Source organism: Monopterus albus, unplaced genomic scaffold (assembly GCF_001952655.1).
Source record: "Monopterus albus unplaced genomic scaffold, M_albus_1.0 scaffold282.1, whole genome shotgun sequence".
NCBI lineage: Eukaryota > Metazoa > Chordata > Actinopteri > Synbranchiformes > Synbranchidae > Monopterus > Monopterus albus.
In genome coordinates this window covers 546,467-563,765 of record NW_018128162.1, presented here as the reverse complement: position 1 = coordinate 563,765, position 17,299 = coordinate 546,467, and the positions used below count along the sequence as shown (strand labels likewise).

The 17,299-nt window shown below is 41.3% G+C and overlaps 1 protein-coding gene across 1 annotated transcript; it reads left to right on the top strand.

Annotated features, from left to right (window-relative positions):
- Positions 1-15,094: 15,094 nt before the first annotated feature.
- Positions 15,095-17,291, top strand: LOC109973174 (uncharacterized). The gene is made up of 2 exons (XM_020622570.1): positions 15,095-16,044; positions 17,050-17,291. Exons 1-2 carry the CDS (start codon positions 15,095-15,097, stop codon positions 17,285-17,287), a joined length of 1,188 nt encoding a protein of 395 aa, XP_020478226.1. The 3' UTR covers positions 17,288-17,291.
- Positions 17,292-17,299: the final 8 nt, after the last annotated feature.

The following is a 17,299-nucleotide window of genomic DNA, read 5'->3' as shown; positions in this document are numbered from 1 at the left end:
ACACAGCTAAAGCATAATGAAGGTTTTATGGTTATATTTAGCCACCTAACACACACAAGCCTCTGGAGTTACAGTTTCGTGCTTTGTATTCACCACTCTGACCTCTGACACCTACTGTGTTTGAACATCACACTTTTTTTTTTTACACTAGAACTAAATGCTTACCATGAATTTCAGTTTCATATTAGTGGTATACAAAGGCAATTCATATGAGACGAGGGACAGCGCTAGTTTCACAGATCTGTGTTCATCTGGGAAGCTGCAGTGATAATCAGTGTTGCTCTGGCAGAGATGTATTGGGGGGTGAAGGTCGCTGGGGAGGAAGGAGAAGTGAAAATGAGCAAATGTGGGCGTATGGAAGAATGCGTACAGCCCAACATCAGCACAGTTTGCAGATAAAAGGGGAGACTGAATGTGTGAGGATAAAAGTCAGTGGAGAGTGAGGAAAGGCATGTGAGAAAGCATGTGAGGCAGCTATAAGATATTCTTCTCTCTCTGTGAGGCCCAGGAGATCTTGTTATAGAGCTGGTCAATATCCTTGAGCTTGTTCTTCATATATATCACACTGTGATTATGTGGGAGATGCATGTAAAGAACCAGATACAGACAGAGGCAGAAGTATCACACATACTGTAGACACACAAGGGAACAAAAACAATTAGGACATTTTGCCATTTGTCCCACTGAGAATAACCATAGGTGAATTCATCTTGAGGTATATCATTTGTTTAGTGTACGTTCCCTCCCTCAGAGCATGGCTTGTTATTATGAAACCTTTTCTCCACAGCCTAGGGTTATTTACAAAACCCAATCATATCTCTGTCCGACTCCCTTCCACCTCTGCTGTCATATCCGATGTCCTCATACTATAAATAAAATAGATAAATAAATGTCCATATATGGTTTTCTACACACAATTCACTGGGTTTCACTTTAAGTTGCATTCCAGCATTTCATGTTTTCACATCTTAATCATTTTGTTTGTGTCATTCTTTGGTTTTGGACAATGCTTTTTGCCTGAACAGGTCTTCAACTATGCAAAAACCAGGTTGTCATAGCAATCTCATCTGCCAGAGAACGAACTTGAACCCATCGCTTGGGTTAATATACCCTGTTGCTACTCATTTTACATTCATACCCATTTAATGGGCACTTTGAAAGCATTTAACCTTTCCATAATCAATATGTCATTAATGTCTTTGTAAAAGGTAAGACTTAAAAGACCACAGGGTGTCAATAAACTCGGCCAGAGGAGGTGTTTTTAAGTCTATTGAGGGGGAACATAGACAAAAAATTAAAAGTTAAGGAGACCTAAAAGCATTTAACTCCTCCATTACCACAGTCTGGGAGGTTAGAGGAGACTGACAGCCCTCAGGGGCACAGATGCAGACAGACTGTGTCTGCAGCCTGAACCCAGATCTACATCTAGATCCAAGCCATTCCCAGCCATCTGGCTCTGGCTGTTCACCAGCAAAAAAGTGCTCCCTTCAAACACCGGGATGCTGCAGGTTGTGGTGTCATAGTTAACTAGTAGTCTGACAGACAGTATCAACCTGGGACTACCTGCTTTGGCGGTGGGGATCAGGTGATGAACAATGTGATGGGTTTGATCCTGACCTCCTATAAATTCTGTATGTGCGCACACACATTCACATTTGAGTAAGTGAGAGGGAGACAGAGTCCTAATCTGCCTTCCATTAGACAGTATTAGACGTTGAACCTCTTCCTTGTCCCAGAGGTGAGAGCAGATTGAGCTGTGAAGATTACCCAGAGAGCAGTGCAATGTGGTGTGGTGTGCATATGGCCCAGTTTCTGATGCGTGACTGATCTATAAATTCACTCTGCGCTTCAGAGAAAGAGTTTAAAAAAAAGTATTTATGGACCACGGGTGCCCCTTGACAAGAGCATCATACCTCAACATCTCAGGTCAAGTAACACACTCACAACAGGACAGACACAACTGAGAGAAAGCATCATATAGTAGATGTGGAACTGTTATCTCTTATGGGAACCCCATCTCAAGGTGAAACAGCAGCCTTCTGAAAGTTACTTGCAAAACCAAGATAAGACAACACAGCAAAACATTGTCATAGGCGTGCTATCAAAGACAACCACTGTCTTGTTAACAAGACGAATGTTGTTTTAGCTTGGTTACATTATTAGGCGTTAGGTAAACATAGACGGAAATAACAAGTCAGGTTTCAACTTTTTAGAAAACCTGATAGAAGAATCTCTCTATGAAAACATTCATTGTCTGACCAAGGTTACTGAAAGAGAAAGTAGCTTGAAAAGAGGGCAGGACTTCGTTCCCCTTATTATAATGCTTTTCTATTCTCCTGTAGAAGAATAGCAATAGCATATCTCCTTCAGACAGTGCAGCGCTCCATACTCTAAATAATGGTCCCATGTCATGCATAGTGAATAACAGACTATACAGTGAATTAATGGGTGACCAGCGACAGGGAAATGGCCAAGAGGAACGTAATGACATGGCAGAAGTAGGTCACGGGTTATTCTCTGCATTGTGTTTCCACCCATACTAAATGGCATCCATCCACCTCCTTCTGGTTCTCTCCAATATACCACTTTTTAAAGTCCTTTCTTCCTCCCCCATCTCTCCCTCTCTCTCCCACTACCCATTTGTTGTTACCTAACTCTCCCTCTCTGTCTCTCTCCAAGTCCTTCCATCTCACAGAAAATCTCTTTAACAGAGAGAGGATCTTTTCCTCTCCTCCTCCAGACATCTATTTGGTACAGTTAATGGATAGTTGAGAAATGACTACTGGCGTTGAGGGAGGGAAAGGAAGGGGGAGGGCAGCTGGTGTGGGCTTCTCTTTTGTCTGTAAAATACTATGGATAGGAGACAAATCACATCATGACCCTTTAGAAAAGCTAAGGACACATTTTCAAATGTGCTCTACTGAATTTGGTTTCTTGGATATAAAAGCTATGAATCTTGGTTTAAGAAGTCAATGTATCTAAAACGATAGCTCATTCAAATGCAGTTTAGCTTTAGAGAAGAGGCGATGGTGGAGCCTTTCTAATGTGACAGGGACCTTTGGAGAGACCTGGCCCACATACTCAGTGCTTTTTCTCTCTGTACACCTTCATCTCTCTTCCTCCATTTCCCCTCAGCAGGCCAATTTAGATTTATCTCATTCTGACAGCACTCTGTAGTCTTCCTCCATCTTCTCTGACCATATTCCTACTCCTTCTCTCTCTCTCTGTCATCATTACTTCCACTCTGTGCATGGTACTGGAGTGGGCTTACTGCCTCCTCTAGTCTTTGCCTGTCTCAGTGTGGATCTAATGGTGAAATAATGACTACACATTTCATCTTTAACTGCTGCCTGATCAAGGAAAGAGGAAGTCATTTTTCTCTGGGTCCTAATTGATTTCCTCAATGCTAGGTCTAATAAGATCCAAGGGAATAGTAATTAAGGGCATGTGAGACTGGATGTTAGCTCTTATGAAACACACAAAGCAATTACACAAACCAAGGTAAGGTTATAACTCTTTGCAAACGTGGTAGAAGTATCAGACACAGTGTTGTGTGGAAAGAAAAAAATGTGGGAAACAAGAAGACGAAGCAAATAACACCTCCAGCTACTTCAGCAATCACTGTTTGCTCTGGAACACACGATTAATGATTTTAAGACACATCTCAATACCCAAAAGAAGTGGCTCAGGGACTTAAGTAAATAAAATAAAAAATTATGATACTATAATAATAAATAGCATTTTAATTATATCACAGATTCGTTTGTTTTTAATAGTAAAAAATATCTTCAAAATGTGTTCTGTTTATCTAAATAATTCCATGCAGCAAAAGGTATCTCTTGTATCATTCAACTAGAGAACAACAAACACAACATATGAGACAAATTTGCACATGTATTGCAAATCAAAAGCATGTGGAGTTTACAGTGACATTACCTTTCTCCTTACTTAGTTGGGTTTAGTTGCAGGAAACAAGTGGAGGAACAGGACAAAAGTGGACGTGCCAATTAAAGCTGCCAATTCAACAAAAGGGTAGTCCAGACTGAACTATGCCATGGATCATGTCCTAGTTTTAAAGGAGCACTCCAGAAAGAGGAAATAACACACAACGTCTGATGTGGAGAAAAAAAGCGTTGATAAAACGTGTTCGATTTACTAGGCACAGTGGCACATTACTTGGCTAATGCTAGCTATTGTTAGCAACAACTGCATTTTTAGCAAACTCTAAACTGATATTACTGAGTCAATGTGCTGACATTTTTCTTACTGTGCTACTGTTATACTGCATTTTAGCCTGTCAAAGATAAACATTTAACTGTTTTAGTTTTTTTTATTATAAAACAAGGAACTCAGGAGGAGACGGGAGGGGACAAGCTTTCAGCTGTGATGGCTTTAAAGAGTCACCTAGAGAATCTTGGAAACTGAAATCAAGTTCAGCGTGTCACTATACTGTAATTGCTATTTGTAAGCACTTAGTCACTGTTCAGCAAAAGTTACAAAACCTCACATGAAGCTTCACACAGCTGCATAAACTCATGAAACAGCTCACACATAATCTCAGAAAACTAACATTTTTGGAAAACAGTTGGGTTTCCTCTGTGTGATGTGTGTCAAGTCACAGTTGACATCCATTTGGCACAGATCACAGCCTGCGGGTAAAAAAACTAAATAACTGTACTGTGGATTCTTATTCAATAACTGCAACAGTATACTATAAAAATGAATAGGCTATTTTCACTAGGACAGTAAGAAAAGCACATGATTAAATAACAAAAAGAACGATGGCTGAATACCACTGACCTGCTTCAGTTGCAGGGTCCTGGTATTGTTCATGTTGACTTACTGTCATGGTTTTCTGGGGCATCTGAATGTAATGGAGCCAGTGTTAATATTATTCGCAACACCTGTGAATTTCTTACTACAAGTTGAACTATCTGCTGTAAAAAAGGTCTATTGGGACAGAGTTATGGATAGAGGAGCAGTGGGAAAGCAAGAGAGATAGAGGAAGAGAGCAAATGAAGCAGTTGAAACACAAGAGCTCATGACTGTCATGTAAAAAGGCTGTAATAATAATAATTTACAGATGGCAGTGTGAATGATATGGCCTTGTATAATATTCATACCACACTAATAATGCATAAATAATATTGTATAAATCACTGTCTATGAAGTAATGGAAAGGTGTGACTCCAATGTGAGCTGATATTAAAACATGAGCACATTCATGCTGTTGTGCAATTTCACTGAACAGTGTTTTCATGCTAGAAACAGATTAAAGATGACTCACTTTCTTTGTCATTTCTTTTCATTCTTGTGCTCAAAATGCAAATGGAAGACATCCGAAAGATTCTAAATTGATCTTTCTTTATGTGGAGAAGCAAATTGCCACCCTCCATTTTTTTTTCTCTGATGCAAATTGAAAGAGCATTTCAGTGGTGCTGGCTTGATGGGGACCAAATCTCAAAATCCTCAAAAAGCCTGACAAGAGAACAGAGTTTGAATGGAAAGAACTGGGAGTGAGAGCTCATGTGTGCAAATGAGAGAGACAGAGAGATAGAGACAGTGCAGGAGAAGGAAAGCATTATATTCAATAATTTGATCTTATATAGATACTCTGCTTACTTGAATGAGCCTATTTCCTGTCATTGTGTGGGGGACTTTAAAGAGTATGTGATGAATGTGGGCCTCTGAAAGAGAAGGTACATTAAAAGAACAGTTTCTGTCTATTAAATTGCCACTTGGTCTCCCTCCTCACTCGTATCCACACCTGGGTGTTTGTTCATGGAAAGAATGATAATGGTTTGAAAATTATGTGTGACAGATGGACTATTGGTTTTATTATTGTGTACTATAAAACCATTTTCCCATATCCTTCACAGGAATGTGAACGCCTATCCAGAGAAGGATGCAAACAATTGCTCTGTGAATCTTTTAAATTTTTTTGGTCATTTTATAACTAAAATCTCCACTGAACCTGAATTAAAAAAAATAAAACAGCAAATGTCTGTGCCTGCAGGGCTGGAAGTGGTAGGTGTTCAGAATCATGCACTGAAGTAGACGGTCGAGTATGTGATCATCAGACCTCCCACAGTGGTGTAAAATAGAAACGCACCGTGTATGCCTCTGGCTCTTCTTGGTGTTACTTTCACCTAGCTTCATCTCTCTGCAATCTCCAGCAGAAAACAAGCTTAAAACAAGAAAATAAAAAAGCTGGGATGACAAGCAACAATTGGTTTTGGAGGCGTATTTATTTCCACACCAGCTTTTGATTAGGGAGAGGATATTTTTTGAAAGGAAAAGGCTGGTCATTTTCTAAATTAATAGTATTTTTAACAATTAGAAACACATCAGTGAAACACACTGCTGCACTGGGTGACGTTTTCTCATTAGCAAACCCCAGACCTGAGCATAGGAAGCTAGTGGAATGTAAAGAAAGCAGAGAGCTCACACAAGGTCTCGGGTATGCACAGTTGACTCGTGCTAACTTCAGGAAATTACGGCCACTCGTAGACTTTGGGGCAACATAATCAGATCTAGGGTTTTGTAATGAAAAAGCATGTCACTAAATGAAGGAGTGCATTTCCCTGATGTGTTTTAAATAACTTTTGTACAACAACAGAGATCTATTGCACAGACAAACAAGCTAATCCAGGGCTGACAGACACTAACTCTGAGTAGAGGCAATTCACTATCAGTTTCAGTCTCTGTATGGAGATTGCTGAAAATACTAGTAATATAGAAAATGACCGGCCTAATCCTTTAAGTGTCTGGTAAGAAGAACTACAGACTAATGTGTCAGGAATGTAGATATGCTTCCTCATAAGGTTCCCGCTTGTAGCAGTGGTATCAGTAATAGCTCAGGTTTTCAGAAATGACCAAAAAAAGAACAGTTTCCTGTTGCTGCACTGTTTCAAAAACAGCTAATAAAATGAGGAGGGAGCTCCAAGTGAGTTGTGATAGCCTTAAAATTTAAAGTTAAAACTCCAGATGACAATAAAAAGGTTTAGTTTAGATTGAAAGTGTGTCCGTACCACATGCAGTAGCAAGCTCACTAAACATTTGTCATTTATATGTGTGTATGTTCACTTGCACTAACATAAAAGCAATAAGTTGTCCATAAATTCCATCATCTATTTTCATTACAAACAGCAGCTTCTCTATAACTTCTCAATTCTCTTCTCAATGAACTCTCTCCTATTAGGTTTTAACATTGTGCCCCTTTCTCATTATTGTCTCCATACTTTCTCATCTTGAAGCTAAAAGAAAATTAGAGTAAGGGGGATGATATGCAACAAAGCCAGAATCAATACTGCGATTATACAGTGTCTTAGACTACTAGGTGACAGGGCCACCCTAGTGAGGGATTATTGCCTATATTTAGCAAACTCCCACCTTAGATGATTGTCTGGATCCACTGTTGACAGGCAGACCGAAGCTATAAAAATACGACTCTCAGGTCTGTATCACATGTTGATATACGAGTTCGCTCTGCAGTGCTTCTGTGTCTGCTATGAAAGCCATGCACAGCTCTGGTCCGTTTACAGTGTAAACAGCACTGAAATGGCCTTCTTCCACTGTTCTCAAAGGGGGGTAGGAGCCTGGCAGGTCTGGCTACTGAAATACATCTACAGTACCCACACAGATGCTACAAAACAAACCAACACTACAAGTACAATCATCACCCACGGAGTCATTAGGATAAGTTTTCTGCTTTCTTTTAAAACCTATGTAGTATGTAAAAGCACAGAGATGCACAAATGTACCTCCATAAAACACTACAGTGTACCTGTATCCCTAAATCATAAAGCCACACTAACCTTGAGCACACAAATGCATGCATCCTTGTTTATCTGCAGCACAACAGCCCTGTTCTGCTATTTTAGTGTGTATCAGCTGTATAAATTAATATGAGCTATGACTTTCTCTGCATGAAGGTCTGATCTGGACAGTGTACACCTACAGGGCTACCACAATGGTATCTCACACTTGGGAAAAAGCCAAAAATAATGTAAAAAAAAACTGCTATGCATTTACAGTGAAGAATATTTGTGTGATGTGTGTGATTCTCGTGTGTGTACATGTAAATGTTAGTGCCAACTGAAAAGGTGACAGCTCAAATGTGAAATCCACCCTGCTGACCTTTGGCCCTCACAGTGGCCATTCCCATCATCCCATTGTTTACTCTCCCAGACCCAATCAGCCATCCCAGGACTGTCTCCCACGGCGACCACAGAACTGGCCAATGAGCTGAGCTCTCTCGGTGTTCTGTGCAAACTGGATGTGGTTCAAATGTGTACTCCACCCCCCCCACCCCACACACACAGACACACACACTCACACAAAGGCTTGTTTTTATCCTTCGTGTGGACTTTACACTTAAATTCATTTCCGGGTGACATACTCTAACCTTAACCTAAACCTGATTTTAACCTGAACACTCAAACCAAGTCTGAACCTTCAAAAAGCCCTGTGAAGTTGTGAGGACATGCTAACATGCTAAAAGGTCCTCACAACGATGGCATCAAATAAAAATTGGTTGACACGATGTAAAAAAGACATGTATACAAATGCACACACACACCACTGACCTTGGAGCAACCCAATAAACCCAAATTGTTCTGTTTGAATGAGGAACTACCAGGCCATCAGCTACCAGCTATAAAGTTGGACATGGCCTTACCTCTCACATGGCGATGGTCCTTGCAGCTCTTGAGGTGCCATTACATCAGCTCCCAGCATTTATTGATCACAATTTTTCATATTGCTGCTTTGTCTCAAATAGATTTAGTTTTTTATTTTACTTCCTACATTCTTATACTGAAGCCTTTTCTTTGGTTTCATTGCTTCCTTCTGCTTTTTTGTTCACATTAAAACATGTTCTATTCCATCTTGGCCTCCTGCCTTTCTTTAGTGTTTTTTCTGCAGTAAAAAATATGAGATTGGTATTATCCCCTTTAATAACCCATTTCTGTGCTCTAACCTTGCCAGTGCCTACTGCGGCCTCCGCAGTGCAAAGGAGAGCATTGATATGCTGTCTTTCTTGCTCACATCCACTCTATTTCAAGGAATCCTTTTCCTTCTCCTTCCTCCCTTGCTATCTCACGTCCTCACACTCTTTATCTGTCTCTCTGCCTGTTTTACCAGCCCCTGATCCACCTCCCACTGACAGACAGGCTGGCACATATGCAGACACTTCAAACATGCTCCTTTTCAAAGAGATCCTTGGAAGAGAGCTCCAGAGAAACCCTGAATAAGTCATCAAATCAGCACACTTTGTCTTTTTTACCTTTCATCTGCTGGTTTGTGTGGTTGTTTTCCTTCCATTCACACAAATATTTTCATCCCCCTTAAATAGCAGCTTTTCTTTTTCTCTGCCTTTGTTAGGCCTCAGTGTTTCCACATGACTTTTATTCTGTTGACTTAGTTTTTTGTCTCTTACTTTCCTCCTCTATTTATTTACATCATTTTACTCTTAACCCCTTAATCTGTCTCTCTGTCCATCCATCAAAGATATTTGTAATATTTACCTCTGTATGCTTTTACCAGCGTTTTTTGGTTGTTTTTAGCACAACTCAAAAAGTAATGACTGGATATAGATGATGTTTTTTTTTTGGAAAGGCACGGTCTGGTGGATGGACCAACTCATTAGATTTTGGTGCTAATCTGCACCATTACCAAGTTCCAGGAATTTTTTTAAGGATTGTCCATCATTGTGAGATAGGGCCAATTTCAATATTTTTGCTTCTAACTCCATACACACTGCCTACAATGCCTGCACGGTTTGCACGGCAACATCCACATAAGATCTATCACACACCAAAGTACAGGGCTCAAGGAATTCTCGCTACTTTGAGACAACAAACAGTATTACCAACTTGCAACTAAGATTAAATTCTATCTGAAACTCTGCTGACTCAGTATGGAGTCAATAGATTTGACACATCTTCAAAAGTTACTGAGCTACTGAAATATCGTTTTTCTTGAATAACTGTCAAAATAATGATGATATCAATATGATTCCAAATACTAGGAGTAGGTTTTCATGTTCAGGTAATCACATTACCGTTGTTGTGCAAGTTCACCCTTCACAGGAGCTCAAAGGAACTATCACATCCATAGTTCACCATTTTCTGTTTGGAACTAATTTCACAGTCTCTATTAGATCACACTCATTTCTTCAGTTTTTATTTTTTTAAACAAGCAGAAAACACTTTTTTAGTAGAACATCCACTGACCTTCATCCCCAGCCTGATTACCACTCATACATTCATAAGTGGACTAAGTACTTTTACTGCCTAACTGTAATGTGTTACTGCACCTTAGACTTCTGATTCTTGTGCGATTTGGTCCATGCACTGACCATCTGTTCTTTGTCTTTTAAAACAAACTATTTCTCTTTTATTTCATTTACATTTTGGGTAGAATTCTAGCAGAAATGAATTTGAATGAATGTGTTAATTTACATGTTGCACCTGTAACCAGCAGCCATCAATCCACAGCCGCTGCTATGACACGTATCACACTTTATGACTGACTGCAACCAACATTTAAATTTCAAACTGCCAAATAATAACAGTAGGAAACCAGCCATAAACGTGAACACACAGTCGGGCCTGTCTTACCTTAGACCAGGTGGTTTTTACTCCTCCTCCTCTGTGCCTTGAATCCAAGGCGAGTTTTTTTTTCCCACACGTTTCTTTGGTCCTCAGACTCAGCTCAGCTTTAAAACGTTCTTTTAAAACTCAGTGAGTCAAAATAAACAACATGTACTGACCTAAAGCCAGCTTGCCACTTATCCATGTGTACAGGTCACACTTGCAGTCGGTTTTAAACTTGGCGCTCCTCACGGCTGCGCTCTTTCTGTTCCAGTAATGTTCATCTCAAATGCAGCCACAATGAAAAGTTACTGGCCTCTAAAAAGTCCTGTCACTTGTGTTTACAGTGGTCACTTCTTGTGTAGCTTTCTCATAATGCCAACAAATCATTTCCTGTTGCTGCTCCTTCACATTAAAAGTATTATCACATTATCAAAACCCTGACTGCCTCTAGGAAATGTAATCTCTTTGTCACTGACATTAGCGTGGCTATTGTTTGGAGAAAGAAAATACTTCACAAGTGTGACTCATGAAATGGGCAGCTTATTTCTTTGACTGGCAAAATATTAGCATTATTATATATCAAATAAACAAAGCCTTACCCACTCACATGTGATCTAATTTCACATTAGAGTTCCCTAGTAGCAAACTGAATTGTTCAGTCAGTGAATGGTGCCCATGCACAACTCTGCATATTATGAGGGTCAAACTACCAAATTTTTTTTCTGTACATTCCATTTTCAGCTCAAGTCAACATGTGTTATGTTATTGTAGGATGACAGCTGTGTGATGCAGTGGTGGCTGCATACTGTACGTGCCTAAATTACCTGTAAAGCTGCGCTTCTCCACAAAGGCACAGAGAGAACATGCAAACTCTGTACAGAAAGGCCCCGGGTCAGCCAGGGCTCAAACCCAGAACCTTCTTGCTGTGAGGCAGCAGCGCTAACCACCGCGTCACCGTGCTGCCCCGGAAAAACACACTGGGAGTTAAAGATGTTGCTCCTGAGCACTATCTTCTGTCCTGTCTGCTCTAAGAAAAAGTTGTTCCCATGGTAACTCCACCAGGGCTGTTAGGCTAATTGACTGTCAAATTGTGTGATGTTGCATGATGACAAAAAATCCTGCAAACAAATGTATAATGTCATATTGCTGGGATAGATAATCACATTGCACAGCTGCCTCTAGAGATGGCTGTAAGAGCTATCTAATCAAAATGTTAATGATGTGAGCTATAATGAAACTGCAGAGCCTGTGGACACACATCCAGGAGGTGGAGGGTAAAGTTAAAATAAGCTCAAGGTTTTGATTGAGAATGCGTATACAGTATAGGAAAGATCTTTTTTTTTAAGCAATATAATCCCATTTAGCATGGCAGCGACATAATTTACCCACACATGGAGACCAGTGACGCACATCTCACGTGGATACATCTATGTGGAATGGTTTGAGAGAGAGAGACAGTAGCACTGAGTATGCATGTGAGTGCCTCTTGTTGCTTGAAGACACCTTTTTCATGTTCTTACAGTAAATAATCCACTGTGGTGAATGAAACCTTGAATCAGTTCAAAATGGTTGAGCCTCTATTAAACATAGTCTGGATTAAATTTGAGATAGACGCAGGGCAACTATGATAATCTCTAGAAAGTAAAGATATTTACAAGATATAAAATGTAGTATAACTAAGAGAAAAGCGTGATTTTATTAGAAATAAATTAGTTTCAAGAATAAAAACAAAGCTCATGGACTATCATATACTTTAATTAAACAGACTATAGTAAATCCATGACTTTTAAGACAAATCATGACAGGAAGGCCTTAAAGTGCTCAGAAATGTGAGTTGTGCACTTTAGCAGCCACACTCTACGTATGTGCTGGAGTTTTGTTTTGTTCTAGATGAGAGCTACTGAGGTGATTGCTAAAAAGGAAACCCTGGCTGCCTTTCTAAAATGTGAGTTAACACTAGAGAAATAATATAAATCTACTCAGGTAGCAATGCAGCTTCAAAGCACACACCCAGAGAAAAGCTGGGGATCAGAGGAAAGAGAGGCAGGGATTAATCTCTCCAAAACACACCTGCATGCAGGAATATATCACAGCATTGGAGACAAATGCTGCGTGCCTTTTTCCTTCTGATTTTGCTTAGCTTTATAGGTTACATTATGCCTCTCTATAACCACTCGTCTTCATACTGTCCTTGGAAACATCTCCTGACCCTGTCCCTGTTAACAAGGGCCTCGTCAATTACTCTCCATCAAGACACTTGCTGAAATAGCCACAGAGCACATCCTCTCTCCACCCCCCATCCTCCTCCATCATCCATCCACCTTTATTATTTAGAACCGTGGGGATCTGTGTTGCCATGGATTCTGTCGTCATGGTTACAAACAACTACGTAGATGTACAGTACCGAAAGTGGAGGACGAAGGAGAAGGGAGGGCCAGGGTGATACAGGGCAAGAGGAAGCTTAACCTCTGTACGGTGGAGAGCCAGCTGTGATACAGGCTCTGGGGTGAGAGAGTGAAAAGGGCAAGGTTCTCTGTCATTTGTTTAATGACATGGCGGTCAGGGCAAAAGCCTCAGAGGGATATGAGAGAGACTGCAGCAAAAATGTGGCATTCCAGATGGTTATTTCCTTTCTGGTGCCCCTGTTGTCTCATCTTGTACTGTGCATCGATAAAACATTAGGATTCCTTTTCTGTCTGCGCAGCCTTGAAGGACGTGGAGTCATTTACATGGAGCAGATAAGGGCGTCGTTTTATCAGTGTTGACAGACAGCTGTTAACATGCAGAAATTATGTTTGCAGGGTGTCCTTGATTGGCAAGGCAGTGCACTGACACTCCAATGGTCTCATGGAATACTGTACTTTGTTCTCGATAATATACACCCAGTTGGAAGTTTATAAAAAAAAACACTAATGCAGTCAAATGCTGTGTTAAAGTCCTGCAGTAAATCCTCCCTGCATGAAGGTGATAATGTTCATTCTTTGCTCAAAAGGATTTACAGAGGTGTTGATTCAGCTGTTGGATCATTCTGGATGCTGTTTGTGCTGTCGTTGAACTGTACTGCATTATTCAGAGATATATGTTATTTATGTTGTATAATTCACAGCAAGACAAACTATAAAAATGAGCATAATCAACATCTCATCTAAGCACTCATAGGTGTCAAATATGGTCAAAAAACTGTTTGGGATGTCACTTCCTGTCACACTCTGAGAAACCATTTAACTGGAGGTGATTTGCATATAAATTGCAGCCATATAGCCTGTATGGATGTTTCCTCTGATCAGGAGGAAGAACCTTTGATAGGTGGTGTTCCATGGCACCACCCTAATGATAGACCTGCAAGATCAATAGCAAATCTCTACTTAAATCTCTTAAAGCTCTAAAAAATGAACATTTACTAGAGGAGAAGGTAGTCATTCAAACCAGCACATTCATTTGAAAAATGCACGCCAAATTACCAGGATATTACATTTAACAGTAAAGTTATGGTTGAGCACCAAATCAAATCATGTTTATCTGAATATTTAAGTTGTGAAGAATCATCCTCCTCTTTAAAATGCCAAGGTCTACTGCCCATTTAAAGCAGAGGCTTTTCATAATGTAGCCTGCAGTTGCCACCTTGTGGTGTTAATACACAATGACCCTGACAGCTTAGTGTGTGTTTCTGCAGCCATTAAGCCAATTATTTATTTTCTTTCTTTATCTCCCCCCTCACTGTTTATTTTATCTTTACAACAATTAACCATTGCTGAACTTCTGCTTGTGCTCTCATACAATATATTTGGATTTTCTGTGATTTGTCACAATGTCCTTTTTTTATGGCAGCATTTCATTGGTTTGGTGCTGACCAGCTCTCAAAGACTAGGTGCAGTAGATTGCACTCAGTGAACCACAGTACATGTACTTGGCTGTGAAAGCAGTCATGGAAAATCAATGATGCAGCTGAAATAATAGGCACATGCATTTATTATGTAGTACAATTCAGTCATTTTCAAAAAAACTGTTTTAAAAATGTATAACACCAAAATGTTCTATTTTTGGCTCCATTGCACCAATAAAGCATAGAGATTATGGGGTTCACTGTGAGTGTTTCACACTTTGTGCCTGTGGCTGCCATCTATTTCTGTGGTTGCAGTTATGTGTGACTGTTTGTAGGAAAGATCCAGACTATATTACACCCTGGTCCCTCCCTCAGAAGCTGTGCTAAAGTAACAGCTGATGTCAGTCCTGCTTAAAGTCACACACACAGAGTTCCTGTTGCCTAAGCCCACACTACAACCTGTTTACCATTAGGCAGCAGTGTTAAGGGCAGAGCAGAGCGCCAACCAAAGGGGAGGACGACTCCTACACTTTTTGTTCCCCATCAGCACTTGGCACAGGGAAGCTCCATATCATGCTCACAAATCCACAATCCAAGCCTCGAGTCACAGCAGACAGAGGAGGGGAGGGCAGTTATCTAAGGCTCTCAGCACACCCGAGGGCTTGGCTGGATCATGGAGCTGCACTGTCTTCCTATTGAGACCCCCACCACAGCCAGCTCCTGCTCCACGGACCCTGTGTACGAAAACTGCTCACCTTTTGCGCAGCGAGGGAGGGCCAGGGAAAAGGAAATGGAGAGTGGGGTTGTGTGCATGGCTGTAACCAGACTCCCGAGGCCCTGCAGCCCCCTGCCTGGCCTGGCCCCAGCTGTTGCTGAGGGTGGGGAAAGAGGACCTGGCGCCTGGCCAGATCACAACTACTGCAGCTGGAGAGTAGGCTTTGGAAGACAGTACTGGGAAGCAGAGCTGATTCCTGGCATAAAGAATGCAGGAGGAGGAGAGAGAGGAGGAGTACAGGAAGGCAGCTGGAGACAAGAGGACAGAGCTCATCTGAACCACAGTCCCAGTTTAACACAGAGTGATGAGCACACGAGTGCTCTGTCCCTGTATGATAACCTCCCAAACGCAGTCACCCCCGACAACCTCCAGGACTTCTTCGACTTGGAAACAAGCTTCCAGGAGCACTTGCAGGAACAGATGTACCAAGCATGGGCCCCTGACCAGACCCAGGGAGTGATGGAGGGTGAGGGGGCAAGTGATGGGAAGAGCCCCTGGCCCTCCTGTGAGATCATCTTTGCTGAAAGTGGTTCCAGTAAACAGGTCCAGAGTCCAGATCAAGATAAGAAGCATGAACAAGAGCCAGAGATGGACTCAGGAGCCAGCCCGATGCTTCATCTCCAGTTCCTGTCATCACCTCAACATCTTACTGCAAGCTCCCCCCAGTCCTCCCAAGCCTTGTGTCCCTCATTTAAAGCCCAGCACTCAGAGCAGCCATCCTGTGCTCTCAGGGTGCCCCCTCCAGTTCCCCTAGCTGACCCCTCTGCCAGCGCCCTCCGTAGCCTCCTCACCAGCCTCCAACAGCAGATAGTCAAACAGAGGAAGGAGTATGAGGAAAGGATAATCAGGTAATGTTCATTCTGTTCTGTCAAGCATTTCCATTTCAATCCGTACAGTTTACATCACAGTGTGTGTAAACCTTGTAGAAAAGAAATGAAATGTCTAAATTCACTGTGCTTCTGCTCTTGGCTTGGTGATTACTCGCCTATAACAATTTTCCTACCCTTAGTGTATTTCAAGTGCGGAATGACAGCGTTCCCAGGCTCAGACAGTGTGTGTATGCACTCAGCTGTGCCGTTGTGGTCGCTCAGCTGACCCAGAGTTTCACCCTATATCCTGTTTAGGCCAGAGAGCAACAGCAGCCGATTAACTTCCTTTACAGTTTCCCAAAGGTTTGCTGAAAACATTGGTTGTATTAGGTAACATAAAACAGTTATGTACATTCTGTTTAACCAAAGCTGTGCTTTAGCTTTAATCTACAGTGGAAATGGAAGCATACAGCTAATATTTTACACCAAATACTCATTAAGTGGAGTAACCATATTTGCTGTATGTGTGTTTAAATTTCCTAGTACAGCCTATGTGGTTGACCTATGGAAATAGCTCACACCAATGGAAAGACAGCTAATTTAAGGGGCCATGCTGCTGACCTAGGAACACCATTCCCACAGTCAAATATGGGGGAGGCTTGCTGATGTTTTGGGGGTGTATGTTTGCATCAGGCACTAGAGTGCTGCATAAAGTGAAAGGAAGAATGAATGCAGCCCAATATCTGAAGATTTTAAAGCAAAGTCTCCTACGATTAGTTAAAAAACTAAAAATGAAAAGGCAATGGATTTTTCAACTAGACAATGATCCAAAGCACAGAGCTAAATCAACTCAGGAATGTGGTGAATGTTTTACCATGATCATTCCCAATCTCCAGACTTAAACATAACTGAAAACCAGCGGGTCGATTTGATAAAGGCTGCATAGGATAGGAAGGAAAGAGCTATGCAGCTAGTTCAATTTACATAAACACAATTTCACAGGCTTCCTCCTCTGTCCCTTGCTCCTCATTCCTTTAACACCAGCCTAGAGCAGAGGAATGAAGAGCTGCAGTTAAAGGTTGTGCAGCTGAAAACAAACCTCGCCCAGCAGCAACAGTGGTACGAGGTCGTCCAGGCTAAGATTGTGGAATCTGAAAGGAGCCGGGCTGCTGCAGAACTACGCAATGCAATGCTGCAGAGAGAGATGGAACAGTTCTTTGACACCTTCGGGGAGCTCAACGACGAGGCCAAGAAGACAGAACTTATTGTCAAGAGCTTTTGAAAAATATGCAGT

Excerpts from the sequence above, each read along its gene's own strand:
- LOC109973174 (XM_020622570.1), top strand. The coding sequence starts at position 15,095 with ATGGAGCTGCACTGTCTTCCTATTGAGACCCCCACCACAGCCAGCTCC. Across the intron at positions 16,045-17,049 it reads TATGAGGAAAGGATAATCAG|CCTAGAGCAGAGGAATGAAG; the intron begins GTAATGTTCATT and ends CTTTAACACCAG.